Source organism: Nyctibius grandis, chromosome 6 (genome assembly GCF_013368605.1).
Source record: "Nyctibius grandis isolate bNycGra1 chromosome 6, bNycGra1.pri, whole genome shotgun sequence".
Taxonomy (NCBI): Eukaryota; Metazoa; Chordata; class Aves; order Nyctibiiformes; family Nyctibiidae; genus Nyctibius; species Nyctibius grandis.
The window spans coordinates 62111331-62128531 of NC_090663.1; the positions used below are offsets into that span (position 1 = coordinate 62111331).

The following is a 17201-nucleotide window of genomic DNA, read 5'->3' on the forward strand; positions in this document are numbered from 1 at the left end:
TTTTCGATAGCGGGGGAAGTAAGGAAGGGCAAGAGCAGAACTTCTGCCTTAGATTTCCGCAGGGCAGACTTTAGCCTGTTTAAGAGGTTGGTGGACCGAGTCCCTTGAGAGGCGGTCCTGAAGGGCAAAGGAGTCCAGGAAGGCTGGACATGCTTCAAAAGGGAATTGCTAAATATTCAGGAGCAGGCTGTCCCGGTGTGTAGGAAGACAAGCCGTCGGGGAAAAATACCGGCCTGGTTAAACAGAGAACTTAGGCTAGAACTTAAGGAAAAAAAGAGAGCCTACTTGCTCTGGAAGAAGGGTCAGGTAACTCGGGAGGTCTATAGGGACGTGGCCAGGTCGTGTAGGGAGAAGATTAGAAGGGCCAAAGCTCAATTAGAGCTCGATTTGGCTGCTACAGTGAAAGATAACAAAAAAAGCTTTTACAAATACATTAACAGCAAAAGGAGGGTCGAGGAGAGCCTCCACCACTTGCTGCATGAGGAGGGTAGTGTAGTGTCAGGGGATGAGGAAAAGGCAGAGGTGCTCAATGCCTTCTTTGCCTCGGTCTTTAATGTCAAGACTGGTTGTCCTCAGGAGACTTGGCCCCCAGAGCCTGAAGTTAGGGACGGGGGGCTGTGTGAACCTCCCATAATCCAGGAGGAGACGGTTAGTGACCTGCTGTGCCAGCTGGACACCCACAAGGCTATGGGTCCGGATGGGATTCACCCCAGAGTAATGAAGGAACTGGCAAATGAACTTGCCAAACCACTCTCGATTATCTACTGGCAGTCCTGGCTAACTGGAGAAGTTCCAGCTGACTGGAAATTAGCAAATGTAACGTCCATCTACAAGAAGGGTCGGAAGGATGATCCAGGGAACTATAGGCCTGTCAGCCTGACCTCGGTGCCAGGCAAGGTGATGGAACAGATCATCCTGAGTGCCATTACACGGCACATGCAGGACAATCGGAGCATCGGGGCCAGCCAACATGGATTCATGAAAGGCAGGTCCTGCTTGACCAACCTGGTCTCCTTCTATGACAAAGTGACCCGCTTAGTAGATGAGGGCAGGGCTGTGGATGTAGTCTATCTAGACTTCAGTAAGGCATTCGACACTGCCTCCCACAGCATCCTCCTAGACAAACTGTCTGCCCGGGTCTTGGATGGGTGGACTCTTCGATGGGTTAAAAACTGGCTGGATGGCCGAGCCCAGAGAGTGGTGGTGAATGGGGCAAAGTCCAACTGGCGGCCGGTCACTAGCGGTGTTCCCCAGGGCTCAGTTCTGGGGCCGGTGCTGTTCAATATCTTTATAGATGATCTAGACGTAGGGATTGAGTGCACCCTCAGCAAATTTGCAGATGACAGCAAGCTGGGTGGCAGTGTTGATCTGCTGGAGGGTAGGAAGGCCCTACAGAGGGATTTGGACAGGTTAGATAGATGGGCCGAGACCAACGGCATGAGGTTCAACAAGAACAAGTGCCGGGTCTTACACTTTGGCCACAATAACCCCACGCAGCGCTACAGGCCGGGGAAAGAGTGGTTAGAAAGCGGCCCGGTGGAAAGAGACCTGGGGGTGTTGATCGACAGCCGGCTAAACATGAGCCAGCACAGTGCCCAGGTGGCCAAGAAGGCCAATGGCATCCTGGCCTCTATTAGGAACAGAGTAGCCAGCCGGTCTAGGGAAGTGATCGTCCCTCTCTACTCGGCACTGGTGAGGCCACACCTTGAGTACTGTGTCCAGTTCTGGGTCCCGCACTTCAAGAAAGATGTTGAGGTGTTGGAGCGAGTCCAGAGGAGGGCGACCAAGCTGGTGAAGGGTCTGGAGGGTCTGACCTACGAGGAACGGCTGAGGGAGCTGGGGTTGTTTAGCCTGGAGAAGAGGAGGCTCAGAGGTGACCTTATTGCAGTCTACAACTACCTGAAGGGAGGCTGTAGCAGAGTGGGAGGCGGCCTCTTCTCCCAGGCAACTAGTGATAGGACAAGAGGACACAGCCTCAAGCTTCGCCAGGGGAGGTTCAGGTTGGACATTAGGAAGAATTTCTTTTCAGAAAGGGTTATTAGACATTGGAATGGGCTGCCCAGGGAGGTGGTGGAGTCACCATCTCTGGATGTGTTTAAGAAAAGACTGGACATGGCACTTAGTGCCATGGTCTAGTCGACAGGGTGGTGTCAGGGCAACGGTTGGACTCGATGATCCTTGAGGTCTCTTCCAACCTGGTTGATTCTGTGATTCTGTGAGAAGCCCCTGCTCTGCTGAGCACTGCAAAAGAAAAAATGACTGCCTTCTAATGGTAGTTGGCCACTGTAAGGACTTCCTCCTATAGTTGTGTGATACTGCAATGTCCCTCCTCATAATACAGTGCATCTATTGTATAGTTCAGCTCTTCATCTCAAAGGTCTATGCAAGCCTTTCAAAAATACAAAGCTGTCACTACCTCTTGGCTAAGTTCTCGCTTTCTCCTGCTTGACTGTATATCACATAGCCATGGAGGAACAAGCCTTGTGAGGATCAGCAACATTAACCTGAGAGTACAGGGCAGCAGCAAGGAGAAGAATGGTAACAACAGTCAGAAATCTGGATGGTTTCTATCCAAGTGCTTGTTTGTATCTGATTCTAAGGCAGTATTATGAACTGATTTTCCATAATGCTATAGGGCTTAAGATAGCCACTGCTTAAAAAACTATAAAAAGAAACTCTCTCTTGCCATCTAAAGTCAAAATCACTACAGAACTATTATAAAATGGAATGACGTCATTGCATAAAATGCATTACTTTCCTGTTATGAGAAACACTAATGTTCCCTTTGCTAAGAAGCACAAAATCCCAAGCGACACAGTCACATTGTAATCAGCAACATCAGATGATTCTCCTAGCTTGTTGCATGTGGATTATAAAAATCATAGAATGGTTTGGGTTGGAAGGGACCTTAAAGATCATCTAGTTCCAACCCCCCTACCACAGGCAGGGACACCTTCCACTAGACCAGGCTGCTCAAAGTCCCATCCAACCTGGCCTTGAACACTGCCAGGGAGGGGGCATCCACAACTTCTCTGGGCAACCTATTCCAGTGTCTCACTACCCTCACAGTAAAGAATTTCTTCCTCATATCTAATCTAAATCTACCCTCTTTCAGTTTAAAACAGTTACCCCTCATCCTATCACTACATGCCCTTGTAAAAAGTCCCTCTCCAGCTTTCCTGTAGGCCCCCTTCGGGTACTGGAAGGCTGCTAGAAGGTCTCCCCGGAGCCTTCTTTTCTCCAGGCTGAAGAACCCCAACTCTCTCAGCCTCTCTTCATAGGAGAGGTGCTCCAGCCCTCTGATCATCTTCGTGGCCCTCCTATGGACTTGCTCCAGCAGCTCCCTGTCCTTCTTATGTTGGGGGCCCCAGAGCTGGATGCAGTACTCCAGGTGGGGTCTCATGGGAGCAGAGTAGAAGGGCAGAATCACCTCCCTCAACCCGCTGGTCATGCTTCTTTTGATGCAGCCCAGGATACAGTTGGCTTTCTGGGCTGCAAGCGCACATTGCCGGCTCATGTTGAGCTTCTCATCAACCATCACCCCCAAGTCCTTCTCCTCAGGGCTGCTCTCAATCCATTCTCCATCCAGCCTGTATTTGTGCTTGGGATTGCCCTGACCCACGTGCAGGACCTTGCACTTGGCCTTGTTGAACTTCATGTGGTTCACACAGGCCCAGCTCTCAAGCCTGTCAAGGTCCCTCTGGATGGCATCCCTTCCCTCCAGCGTGTCAACCACACCACACAGCTTGTTGTCATCAGCAAACTTGCTGAGGGCGCATGCAATCCCACTGTCCATGGTATCACTGCAGTCAGAAATGGTTTCTGGTTTCAGTCTCACCCTCACTGCACCAAACCGGAAGCAACTCTGCGGACTGCAGTCAATTTTACCACATGAAGAGAACACAAGGGAGGCCTAGATGAGGCCCAAAGCCTGATGTGCTGCAGAACTAGCAAGAAATGAGCAGGTGCTCGAAGTAAAGAATTGCAATGAATGCAAGAGACTTTTAATATCATTTCATAACCTTGAGCTAGAACTTATAAGGGCAATGATGGTAAAAAAAAAAAACCACCACCACCAAAAGCAACCCTAGATTACTACAGGCCTTAATTGCCAAGCCTTGCTGCATTTTCATTGGAAATTTTAGCAGAGCCTTACTATTATCATCATGTTATATTATATTTGTAGAGTTAATAAAATTTCAGATGAGGCAATCTGAATACGGCCAGAACAGGAGTATAGATATTTTCTTTCTTGGTTTTACCTAAAAAGGCCTTGCAGGGAAATTTTATGCCTTCCTGTCCTGGCCCCACATAATGAGCTATGCTTTTTCTTCAAAAAAACCCATTTCTGTTTCCAGTACTGGTCCTCACCTTGCTAGCTCCCTATGTGCCCTCTCGGCCGCGATCTTTACTTATAGAGGGGTGTGTGCATCTGTACATGTGGCATTTCAGTTGTCTCATCTCCTTCCTGCCTGTGATTCCGTTTCCATACTGATAACACAGCAACATTCGTGATGAAAAGAGAGGTACTTCTTTCAAAAGAATGAAAATTAAGGAGGCTATGAAATATAAAACCAAAACCATACTCATTTTCCTAAAAAAATAAGTCCTGTTTATGCATCTGTTTAAAAAGTGTTTAATTATCAGGTCACGAAGTGCCAAACGCGGTGGGTCTGATCCTGTGCCTAAAACAAACAATAAGCAATATACTGGATTCTGCTGGTTGTTCTAACGAAAATAGGGGGGACGAGCCAAATAAAATGGTACTGTTCTACTTGTGTATCTCAAAGTCTGAGTAGAAACATTTGTTACTTGTGGAGTGGGGCAGACCCTCCTCATACAGCTATTAAACATCAGTGAGCAACAGAGAAACCTTAGAATGTGGGGGAAACTGTCAGGGGTGAGAGGCAAGGAACCTAGGTGTTACTCTTGGCCCTGCTATGAACTTGCTCCGTGTGTGAGGGACTTCAGGTGCACCAAGAAATCTGTCTGTGGTTCAGCTTCCACATGTCTTACTTGCCAATCTTACCTCAGAAAACGTCTTTGAAACTGAGCTGGCACACACAAGAGGAATTTGGACAGCATGACAGCAACAGACTAACTCACCGGTATGCCAGGCATCCCACGAGGACCATCTTTGCCGGTATCTCCTGGGGGACCTCTGGGTCCTGGTGGCCCTGGAGGCCCAGGGGGTCCAGCTTGTCCTTGGTCCCCCTAAATCAACAAAAAAACTTGTGAGAAGTTTGCTTTAGAGGCATCAACCACACAGAAAGACATTGATTTACCCAGAAAGAGTGCAAGACAGGCTGGAAGAAGCGGCCATGAGGTGGACACTTGCTTCTTCACTGCTTATGCCAGAGACTGCACTTTGCCTTGAAGACCAGGGAGTTTGTCCAGTGCAATCAGCCATAGAGCAGAAGGCTCAAATTCTAAACTGCTTGTCCTACCCACAGAACATAAGCCAAAATTTGGGGTAGCCTTGCAATATTTTACTCATCCAGTTTTCCAGAGCAAGTAACTGTTTTCAATAAGCAGCTGTTTGCTTCACGATTGGCATAATGATAACAAAGCTGAGGTAAAAAAAGTCATGTGTGAGAATATACAGTTTGCACAGCAATTTTCCAAGCCCATCAATGATACATGGATAGATTTAAAAAAAGAGCATGGAAAATAACTGCTTTTCCACAAAGTTGTACATAATTTTTCACCTGTTTTGTGGAGCTGTTTTATAGTAACAATTAGCTAACTCCCTTAACGATTTATACCTATTAATTTGTAAAAGCTAATTTTCAAGACAGTTGCCAAAACATATTACCTTCTCCTTTAAAAAAGACACCAAAAAATGGTGCTCGTTATTTAATTTCCAGCACACCACTGCAAAGCAGTGAAAAAAGCTGACTGCACCTTAAACGTGGATCATTTAGCAAAGCTACCCATAGCCTTTTAATTGTTAATATCATTAACAATTGCTTCATTCCAAAATATTTTCAAATGAACAATCTGCTATAAGAAGGCATCTGACAAAAAGGTACAGCAAAGAGTAAACTGAATGTAAAGAAGAACCAGACTCCAGTGAGATGAAGCACTACCTTAATGAGGCGGCGTTTAATGAGCTGCTGATCAGCAGAGAGAAACCCATGATTGATTTTAGGGAACACCATCTGATCAGGCAGGTGAGTTCAAAGGTTGAAGATCAGAGATGAGAAAATTGAAGAACAGACATCAGAAGGCCCGAGAAAGAAATAAAGACATATTCATTAGATTTGTAATACCTAAAATAATATAAACCAGTGCTTCTGCCTGAGAGAAACTGTGCGTTCTCTTTTGAAGAAATTGACCTTTAATGTACAGGACATACCACTTTATGAATTAATCATATACAATGAATTAACTGTACCTTTTTCTCCCCAGATTTCCTGTGAGAATTCTTGTACTAATTTTTTCATTACCCAGGCTCTAAAATTCGGTATTTTTATACGTTGTCTTTCAGCAAAGCTTCTACAGACAAAGCACCAGTTCAGCTTTCAGTCAGATTTTCTAACCAGCATATTGTGCCATGAAGAATGGTGTCATTTCAATAAGGACTGGAGGTCCAGCTTGGCCAGATTGCTTCAATCCTTCCTGCTTAATTTGCAAATGTGCTTTGAAAAAATGTACAGATCAAACCTCTGATATCTAAAACAAATAGCTGACTCTATATGTAAGCAGTATAGAGTTCACGGACATTTTCCACACTCCTGTATGCCTCTGGGAATCACAGCTACAGACAAATCTCATCTGAAAATAAAATACTGACCAAGATCACATGGAACGCGGGTGCTGCTGGGGACAACACTGTACACAGTTATAGATTTGACCCCATGCTTTGCATTAGGAGTACTTGTACCAATGCAAAAGCAGTGAGGGTTGGCTTAGGTCCACCATGACGATTCATTGGTATCCCATGGTAAAAACAATTTTTCATGTGCACTTTTATGCTGATACAGAGAGACCTGACTGAACAGGTACTTGCCAGCCACAAACCTTGACGGTGAGGATCTGATTACTGTGCAGAGCAGCGACTGTGGGGAAGCCTGGCAGACCCTAGGGACACAGCACAACATGGTACCAAAACAGCACAACACAAACATCACAGAGACAATTTACTAACAGACAAACAGAACGAACACTATGTTTAGTATAACCCACATTGCCTACTGACAGGAAACAGCCTCTCTGTCGCATGGGAAACAGAATTAGGTTTGAATGACACTGCAGATGCAGGTTGTTACTTTATAACAAGAATATCAAGAGGTTTTAGAAGGAGCAGTCCCACAGAGGTGACTTTCCTTAAAATTACAAGAAATTTTTATGATCATTTGACAGTTGTTAGACTATCAGCCAGAGGATGACTGAGCCATTTTCAATCAAAATGTGCTACAGCACTTCAAGAGAGCTACGTGGAAAGCTTTGACTCTGGAATACTGCAGAATGTGACAGCAGTGATGGTGGATTTTGAAACGCTTTGTATAATTAAAATCCTGCTCCTCTTGTTCTGTTTAACATAGGACATTCAGCACATAAACTGGTAGTACATACACAACTACAAACACCGAACAACAATCTACTGCTAGATCTTGGGTAGTCCGGAATGGCCAAAGTCAACCTTTTCAAGACATACATAGCAACATTTTCATATCCAGGGCAAAATTTTTCCCCTCAAGTGCTGTATGCTGCATATGTTTTCTCATATCCTACTCAACTAACATGTGCAGAACTTGTACTGTACTGGTACAAAAAAGAAGAGTGCGGTAAGCGTGGCCTGCTGTGAAAATACAAGGGGTGAATTTTGGTCTCAGTTCAACACCTTTCTTGTGCTGCCTTGTAGGGTGTGAATTAGACCTTCTGATAAAGCTGAAACCTTTGAGCAGTGAACTCCAAAAAAAAGAAATCCCCAAGTCCTCTCCTTGCCTTTAGCGTAGCACACTGTCTGCTAAAGTTCAATGCCAAAAGACATCAGGCTGAGAAACACAGAATAAAATATAGTCTGGTAGCTTTAAGTTCCCTACATGCATGCAGGCACACATGCCACCTCTATGAGGTGGAGCTGGTGGCACAGCCCCTCTGTGAGGCCTGAAGTGTATGGCTGCATGGTTGCAGCTTGGCACCTCCAAAAGGGAAGGCTTCGTCTGGCTCTGGCTGCCAGACAAGATGGCTTCCAAGACATCCCGCATGAAGGCTGTGCTGGGGCAACCCACATTGCCACAGTGCACGAGCGCTTTGCAGCCCAGCTGGCCTGGTGGAAAGCACCAACAGGCAACAGCAGCCTGCCAAGTCTCTCAGCTGCAGCAGAATTTCTTTCAACATGGCAAATATTTGCTCTATTCATCTCCACATGCAATCACATCAGAGATCCTCTGGATCACAAAGACCGCACTGGTCTTTACAAAAAAAAAGGCAGAGTAACTTTCTGATGCGTACATGTCCTTCACTAGCACCTTGGATTTGCATTCAGCAGCTTTATTCCTGATACACACCCATAAGACAAGGAAGATGAGACCAGAATCACAGAATCACAGAATCAATCAGGTTGGAAGAGACCTCTGGGATCATCGAGTCCAACCATTGCCCTGACATCACCATGTAACTAGACCCTGTAAGTGGATCCCATAAAGCCAGTGGCAGTTTTACCAGCCTTTTACTAGCCATGGTGTGGCTAACTGCATTGCTCAGTGACCTGAAATCTCCTCTTTATAAACAAATACAAAGAAAACAAAACCAAAAAAGGCTAAAACTCTGAGCATTTAAAGAAACTCACTCCTGAGGCACTGCTAAGACTGGAATGATATATCATTTAGAAAACAGATGTATCAAATTTGCATTTATCTTATTATGGAATATAAGTTAGAGAAGTTATTAGATGGTAACATGCCAGAATCTTTACATCTGTGACTCATTAGCCCTGCTGTGCACATGGTCCATTCCTCTTCTAGATAGAACTACAATACCCGTGTAATGGAAATGAGTACAAACAAGAAATCTATGAAAGAACTAAAATCTGAGTAGCAAGCAATAAACTTTAAATCTCATTTATTAAAAAAAGGGATAAACAGAAAATCTTTTAACAACTTCATTTTTACTTATCAGCCTTTAGGATTACAGCACAGTAATTTTCAGCTACCTCTAAATGTAGTGTATTTGCAATTTGACATTTTACAAACTGGAAACTCAAAACTCTCATTAGGTTTCATTTATTTCATCTTGAACACGAAGGAGAGCTGAGAATTAATTAAGAAAGGAGTTTAATCGGAAAATATACTGGTTTGCCATGAAAGATTTTTTTTTTGGGAAGAAATGAAAGAATTTTGGAAGCTTTGTGTAGCTCCCCACAAAAACATTTAGATAGAGAACTTCACAGTCCACTACAGCATTCTCAATGCTTCCCAACACCACATGGACAAGTTCAAGAGTAGCTATCAGTACTACAGTTTTCTGCCTATATAAACAACTCATGAGAAAAGGGGACAACTGTACTCTTCCATCAGCAGCTTAGTAACTTCTTTCAGTTTGTTCTCAAGTAGGACAAAACTTTCTTTCCTTTGCCCAAAGCAGGCATAATCTCAGACCTAATGATCAGAGACAAGCCATGCCAGCCTGGACCTGGATCATCTCCCCATATGTAACACGCATATTTGGAGAGAGTCAGAAACACAGGAATATTGAATGGATCCCAGCAAAGAAACTATAACGGGTACATAGTTTTCGCATGCGTGGGAGGCTTTAGAGGGCATTGCATCTTCTGGCATCCATGAAAGATAATGTTGGCACACAATGAGCTTCTAAAAAGGCATAAAAAGAGCTATCCTTCCCACAAAATGAGTTCTCTTCCTTTCCTGTCACTCTGCTATAAATATAGCCACAAATATCCCCTAGATCTGTTTTATTTTCTTTCTATCTAAAGCTGTTCTCAACGATGGATTTAAAGTTACTCAATTTTCTCTTTATTTGGTTTGATTCTTGAACTGCACATAGGAAAGGCTCTTGCTCTACACCCTGGGAGGCCCTCACAGAATACAAAACACTACAGTGATCAACAGCGACCACTGGGCCACTAAATTCCTCTGCTGACAGCAACTCAAGCTCACCCTGAAATGCTAGCTGGTTACAGTTTCTAAATTAGCACATTTGTTGCATGCCTCACTGCAATTTTTGCCCAAATGCCAAGCAAAACATGATGCTTGGTGGAGGCTAACAGGTATGTGAACACATAACTCAGTGTCCTGCTTACCTACCTGGAAACGTAGACAAAGCCTACTAGTCTCCATACAATGGCTACTGAGAAAACCGAAGGATGCCAGAACATCTTATCATTCCCTCTGTCTGATTTTTTACTTAGATGAAGTAGTTCTCCCGTTACATCCATCACAGCCTTCAAAGATGTAATTCCCACTAGCAGTCCTAGATTTTTCACAGTACATTCAGCTTTGTGCATTGGTCTATCTGAGGTCAATATTATAAGGTCATCACAGCCTTGTCGTATGGCAAGCATAATAACATTAAGCAACAGCATTACTGGTTTTACTCTACGCTGTGTACACTCCATTTTGACTATTGCTTTTGCTCAGTATAGTAAATACCACAGTCCTCCTTAGGACTTTTCTTCTGACCTGCCAATAAACCCAAGCTGCACAAGCTTACATGTTCCTGTGAAGACATGGTAAATGAGACGGGAATTACCACCTGCTGTTCACTTGCACTTCCTAAGGTTACAGCCAGCTGCTGCTATTTCACATCAAATCACACAGGCTTCAGGCCAGAGCGATCCTGACGCTCTTCATGGCTGCTTTACCTTCCCCCAACACCACCTCCAGTTCTAATTAATCCCTCAGACCAAGTGCCAGTCCTGCAGCTAATTATTGTGCCCACCCTGGGGAATACAGTGTTCAGTATCAGCCTGTACGGTGCCATGGACTCTCAGCAGGAGCTCTTTTATATAATCCCTTTTATCGTAACTGCTGCTTTCTCCATCAGCAAATCTGCTAACTAAAACAGTGCACCACAACAAGACAAGGATCCAGGAATTTCTTTTTGCTTAGGCAATCATTCGACAAAGAGTTTTAATTTGAATACATTATGAAACGATTCAGATTTTGTATTAAAATAACAAAAATGTAATGTTTAAGAACTAGCATAAACAGATCAGTATAAAAGTGTTATTTTCTATAATGACCTCTGTATTTTCACAGTGAACTCTACCTGACACTGCACTTAAAATGAACAAAACTGGAACAAGCCAGCACTTCTCTATTTTGGTCCTAATATTAGGTGAATTTTCAGTGAGGCAAATACCTTTTCCACACAACTCAGTTACGAGTTCTGATGAATGATCACCATCTGACCTACGCAAAATATCCTTCCTGAAGGCAAACCTACTACTCTCACTGAAACTGGTGGTAAGCATCCAGTTAACTTCAAGATGGGTTGGTCCTCCCCAAAACCAAGTTGGTTCTCACAGCAAAAGTCTTCTGTCCTGGCTTACGTTTCTCTTCAAATTTTATGACCACTGCAGTTATGTGAATTGAGTAAGTGGTTCAAGCTCCTTCTATGGTATTTAGTAGGATTGGATGAAATATTTTTAAAGAGGTTTTTTTGATCAAATTGGTCTAACTCAAGTGTCTGGTATTGCAGCACTTTTTTTGGGACAGCTGCAGTTTGAGATAAAATGACTACATGATGTTTTCTGTGTCACAGGACAGGGCTGTAGAAAAAGGAACAGGATGTACAGACACTTCCTTCCTCGCCGTTCCTCTGGCATTACTAAAAAGGGGCAAGATGCAAACCAAGTGGTAGTGAGTGAAGACATGCATTGCCTAGCTTTTAAGACAGGAATGACAACATCCTAGTCTTGGGAGCAGGTATGTGGCACTCTCTAGAGTGTCACAGCTGTTCTGCATTCCCCAGGGGAACCTCAGGAGCCGAACATCAAAGGCATAGCTTGGCCCTGGCGAGTCATCTGAAGCCAAAGGGACACTCCTGTGAACTCTGAAAGGAAGCATATCTCAAGTCTGAATGTCTCAATGCTTCAGACAAAGCTGGCAGCCAGTACAATCTGAGTTCTTTCCTAACTTCTCATAGTTACAGAGCTCCAAGTTACCTTGCTCCAATTTGTTACCCTAGTTTCAGCTTAATAGTAAACAGGGGAGCCACAACAGCCTAATACTGGTGAAGTAGAACAGATAATTAGTCCCAGGAATGGAGTAGGTAAATATCCCTGTTGCCTTTTGGCAGATAAGGAAACAAAGTCTCAGAATTTAAATTAACCTCTCACAGACAAATTGGCATTAAACCAGATGTTCAGCAGTTTTCTCAGTGATGCTGCTTTGGTGAAAGTTATGTTAACAGAAGGAATCATGAACAGTTTTTTAGACTTCTTATTGTGGCACACTAAGAGTATAGTCTGAAACAATGGTTAGATATAGTTTATAATTGAACCATAATTTGCCTTACACAGGACAATTAATAACAGAAGAAACAACTATGTGGGTAGTCATACTGGTAAAGCATGAATTTAAACAGTACTGTGTTTGTACTATGTATTTGAAGTAACCCATAGTAAAACAGAAAATATGCTTTTATACACACATAAGAATATAACTTAAGGGAATACCATCACTATATCACCACCTCTGCCACAGCTTTTGACAACATATTCATATAAATGAAACCAAAGAGTATTTAATCAGAAAAGAAAAAGCTGGAGACAATGCTAATTTATGCTAATGAAAGCTACACAGTCCTTCTATTAAGGCAGATAAAATTCATGAGCAGTATTTATGGAAGAAATTAAGAGAAACTTTAGTAGGGTATAATTGAACATCATCAAGGACAGTCCTGGAAGAAATTCACAGAATATGTTTAAATTATGTAAAATTATATCTAATTAACATAATACTCTGATTATAATACTATAAATTTTTGCTTTGACAAGATGTTGAATGAGGATAAAAATTAGCAGCATGCACTGTTTGGGAACAAAGCTTCATATTGCATCAGTGATTTACCTACATTTGTACAGTTAGCAATGCCTCCAAAAAAGACGTAGTCTTGCTTTTGGTGAAGGCAAGAACTCAGATTAATTTGTATACTACTATCTATTTTGTGAAGCAAATTTGTTCCTTTCTCAAAAAAAATGTGCCGACCTTTGTACGAAACATAATACAAAAAAAGATGGCTTGAGGGTAAAAAGTTAATGGTCATGGTTTAATCATCACTTTGTAACTAGTATTTTCTAATTTATGAATGAGGTACTGATTCTAACGACATGAATATCGGTTTTCCATTTATTGTCAGTAGAGGCAGGAAGAGGCCCAAAATATTTATTATACATTCGCTAGAAACATATTAACTAATAATAATACACACATTCTAAAACCAGACACTTAAAAATTTTCTTAAAAAAAAAATCAGGTCCAAATGTATTGCTTGGCTATCTTTAATTTCCCTTTAATACAGGACAGTTGTTTGTAAAAGTTGTGTCTATAATGTTAACAAGTGAAGCAATACTTCAGTTTAAAAAGATAGCTTATATCTATATACACACACATATTTGTATTTAGTTATTTCAGTAAATAGACTGCTTCCAGGACCACTTCTGTCAATAATAGATAATTTTTAAATAGATTGCCAGCACAGAATAGTAGAACCTGCAAAATTTCTATTGTAAAACAATGATTTCTCTCTAGTGGGCAGCAATTAAGTAGCAAATGTATTAAAAGTAAACAGGGAAGGGGAAAGGGTTAAATAGAAAAGAACATTATATCACTACCCAAACCTAACTGTTTTAACAGGAGACAAGGAATCTTTTTAATCTTCAAGTCAATAAAGGTTAACACAATAAAATAAACTTCTGGGTACCCTTCTTTTCCAGAACTTAATCTCTTCTGCTGAAGATATTTCAGAGATGTTATCAGTTCTGTGCAGACCCAGCTGCTAGGAAAATTTACTTACACATACCAAAAGAAGAAAATAATTTTATGGAAATACTTAAGTATGGCTTCTGGGTGGCTTCTCATTGTACCTAGACCAAAACCAATTTAAAGGTAGCTGCTAGCTGATGATGATTAGTCCTGATACGCAAGGAATCGCTCGTGTATCTGAACTAAAGGGCAGAAGATATTTATTGTATCATTTACAGAAGGATGAGAACAGACTGATTAAGACACTCAGTACTAGCTGTTCCATTCCCAAACATTCACCTCTGAAGGTCAATTTCCATTACTCAGGGTACAATCTCTACTTGGACAATATATTATTTGCAATCCTACCACTGTGAAATCTTTAAAGGCTTTTTTTAAACTGAGGTAGAGCTGAGCAACTGGAACCGAGCAGTGGACTGACATAAGCATTTATCCTAATAGTCCACAGGCTAAACCCCATCATTTTTAATTTTGCCATGGCTCAGTACATTAATGCAAATTTCCACGGACATGTCATGAAGCCATGTCTTCTGCAAAAAGAAAAGCATCCAAAAGATTTACTAACATTACTGCTTCTTACACTGGTATTGAGGAAAGCTAGTTCTGCATTTGACCTAAATGTTTAATCTACCAGAACTTTAGAGTATGGAGTAGAGACATGATATAAAAATATATAAAGAGATAAAAAAAGCATTTCTTCAAATAAGATCAGGACTTTTGAATGCATCCACCACTACCTTATCTGTGGTCTCATGTGACCAAAAGCTGTATTAACCTGCTGCTCAAACTCACACTCAGGGCATGAATTTCGATATTACTCAAACTACTGGAGTGTTGTTTTGGCTCACATTTTCTACAGGCAGTATGGGCAGAAGTAGATTAAGCTATATGGCATTATGAACTAGAGCCCTTATGCCATCTCTGTATGAGGAAGGAGACTGATCAGCAGATTATTTCTGAATACCTAAGAAAATCCTTCAGATTCTTTAAAAAAAGACAAAAAAAATCAGACCTATTATTCTAAAAATACAAGTGCCTGACTTCTGGGCGGTATTTGCAGGGTCGGGTTCTTACTAGTGTATCAATTTATTGAAGATATTTTCAAGAACCTGAACTTCAAAGCAGTTCAGTATATACTCAATATGTCCAGTGATGAATAAGTTTCGAGATAACTGATTACTGTTTTTACAGTTTTGAAATTATTTCAGAAAGAAGGATCTCTCAAAAATCTCAAGGCCCAAGATGAAAACTTGGGTGAGGACAGAAAGCAACAATTTCTTGTTTCACAAGTATTTTTCTTTTCATTTCAGCAGGATTTTAAAAGTTTAAGGTCTCATCTTGACCTGGACAGTCTTTACATTTTATTTTAGTTTCTTTTACTGATAAAAATGCCTGGAGGAAAGAAAGCAGCTTTTATAAAGAATAGGGGTCATTTTGAAATTTCAATCATAAAAAATTACTTGGAACATCAAAAATCTTTGCTAAGATAAATGCTAGTTTCAAACCAATATGTAAAAATATAAACACAAAGAAACTTCAGGCTTCTTATCTGTAAAAGATAAGTTATCTTTAAAATGTCCATCACTTTTAGATATTCTATCCAGTCTGTCTGCAAACTTGTCAAATCTAAATGTTGATGTCATTGCACAGTCACTTTCAGGTTACAATATTTCTCTAAAATAAAACGGTATGGTATTATCTCCGAAACCATTTATTTTACTTTGGCAGTGGTAGAAAACTATATGCAGAGGTAACCAATCAGGTTTAAATGGGTTTAGTTTCATTTGGTGCATGACTGGCTTACACATATAATTTCCATTAATTATATTGTAAATCCCCGGGCACAGCAAGTTGAGCAGATTCACCCTGAAGACAGTCATCAGAAGAGATAACTGCTGTACCATGAAACATAAAATGGTCAGAGGCTTTGTAGTACTTCTTACTTGTGAAATACACAAGGCAAAAAAAAGAGAAACTGCTGCAGAACACATTCAAACACACTTAAAAAAAAAGATAATGGGAAAACCAACAAGACTGGACAAATTATCTAAGTTATACCCATATACTTAAAAAAGAGGTATGTTACTACAATATGCATTGACGAAACAATCAGTGAAGGTTCAGCTAGCCCACAAGGTGCTATTCACCACCTCTTCCTCTCTACTGCTGACCTTACTAAATTCCTTTTCTATATTCAGATATAGAATTCAGTCTCAACTGCAGCTGCTGCTGCAGATTTAACTTTGAGATGTCCTTAAACATGAATTCCTTAGGGTGGATATTTTTTGCTTTTTAGCTGCACTTGATTTACCAAAACCATAAAGTAGCCATAACCATGATTTGTATGGTCCAGTGAGGACTCTACTGCCCTCCAGTATAGGGGGCATGTCTTGGCAAAGTGGGACACAACAGTCTTTGTGTAGCAGATATTCCACTGCAGTCCTTGCAGGTGTTCTGCCTACAAGGTAACACTGAACAAACTTGCATCCTCCTATTGGGTATTGCCAACACTTCCAGCCCATGGACTGAGAGCCACACACACTTAACCACTTTCTAGCTCTTGTGTCTCTCCAACATTTTGCCAAGATTTCTGGACTAGTGGAGGCTCTGACACCTTTGGTTTCCCTCCAAAACTGTCCTCTGCTCTCCCATTTTATGCTGCCATGAGAAAAACAAGCACCATCATTCCCTTGTGTTGATAGCACTTCATTTGTTTTTCTGTGTTCAGACCTCTGGGTCTTTCTCTGGAAACTTCTCGAATACTCATAATTCCAGATTCTTATCCTCAGCTATGTAATACTCTTTACAACATTGCTCTTCCATATTTAGTTGTTACTGTATCCCTTTCTGATACCTTCATCAAGCTTGCTCTCCCGTTCTGAACCAAACACCAGTTCTGAATGTAAGGTCACTTGGTGCAAGCATCTACGCACGGACCTGTGACTTATGCTTTCTGAATGGAGTATCTTCTCCTAAGCCACAGACACTGCTCCACTCTCCTCCTCTGCTCTCCCTCCTCACATTCCCCATGAGGTTCTGTAGCACAGAACCAGCCAAAATATACAGCCCAGCACGGCCTCTGAGAGATACTAAATTTGCTTAGATGTTAAAGGGACATTTTTACATGCTTCAGAACCTTCAGTCTGTGTATTAGTCAGCCTAGATAAAACATGTTCCCCACATTGTTACTCTACTTCCTTTGTATTTCTTTAAAGAGTTTTCCAATTCTTCTTTTTGAGTTTCAAC

The 17201-nt window shown here is 41.7% G+C and overlaps 1 protein-coding gene across 1 annotated transcript in view; it reads right to left on the bottom strand.

Moving 5' to 3' along the window:
- The window catches only part of COL25A1 (collagen type XXV alpha 1 chain), a 341058-nt gene that overhangs the window by 92217 nt on the left and 231640 nt on the right, over nucleotides 1-17201 (bottom strand). The window contains exons 10-11 of the mRNA XM_068404174.1: nucleotides 6090-6161; nucleotides 5107-5214 (exon numbers count right to left, since the gene is read on the bottom strand). Coding sequence (XP_068260275.1) covers nucleotides 5107-5214; nucleotides 6090-6161 — 180 coding nt within the window. The remainder of the gene's footprint in view (nucleotides 1-5106; nucleotides 5215-6089; nucleotides 6162-17201) is intronic.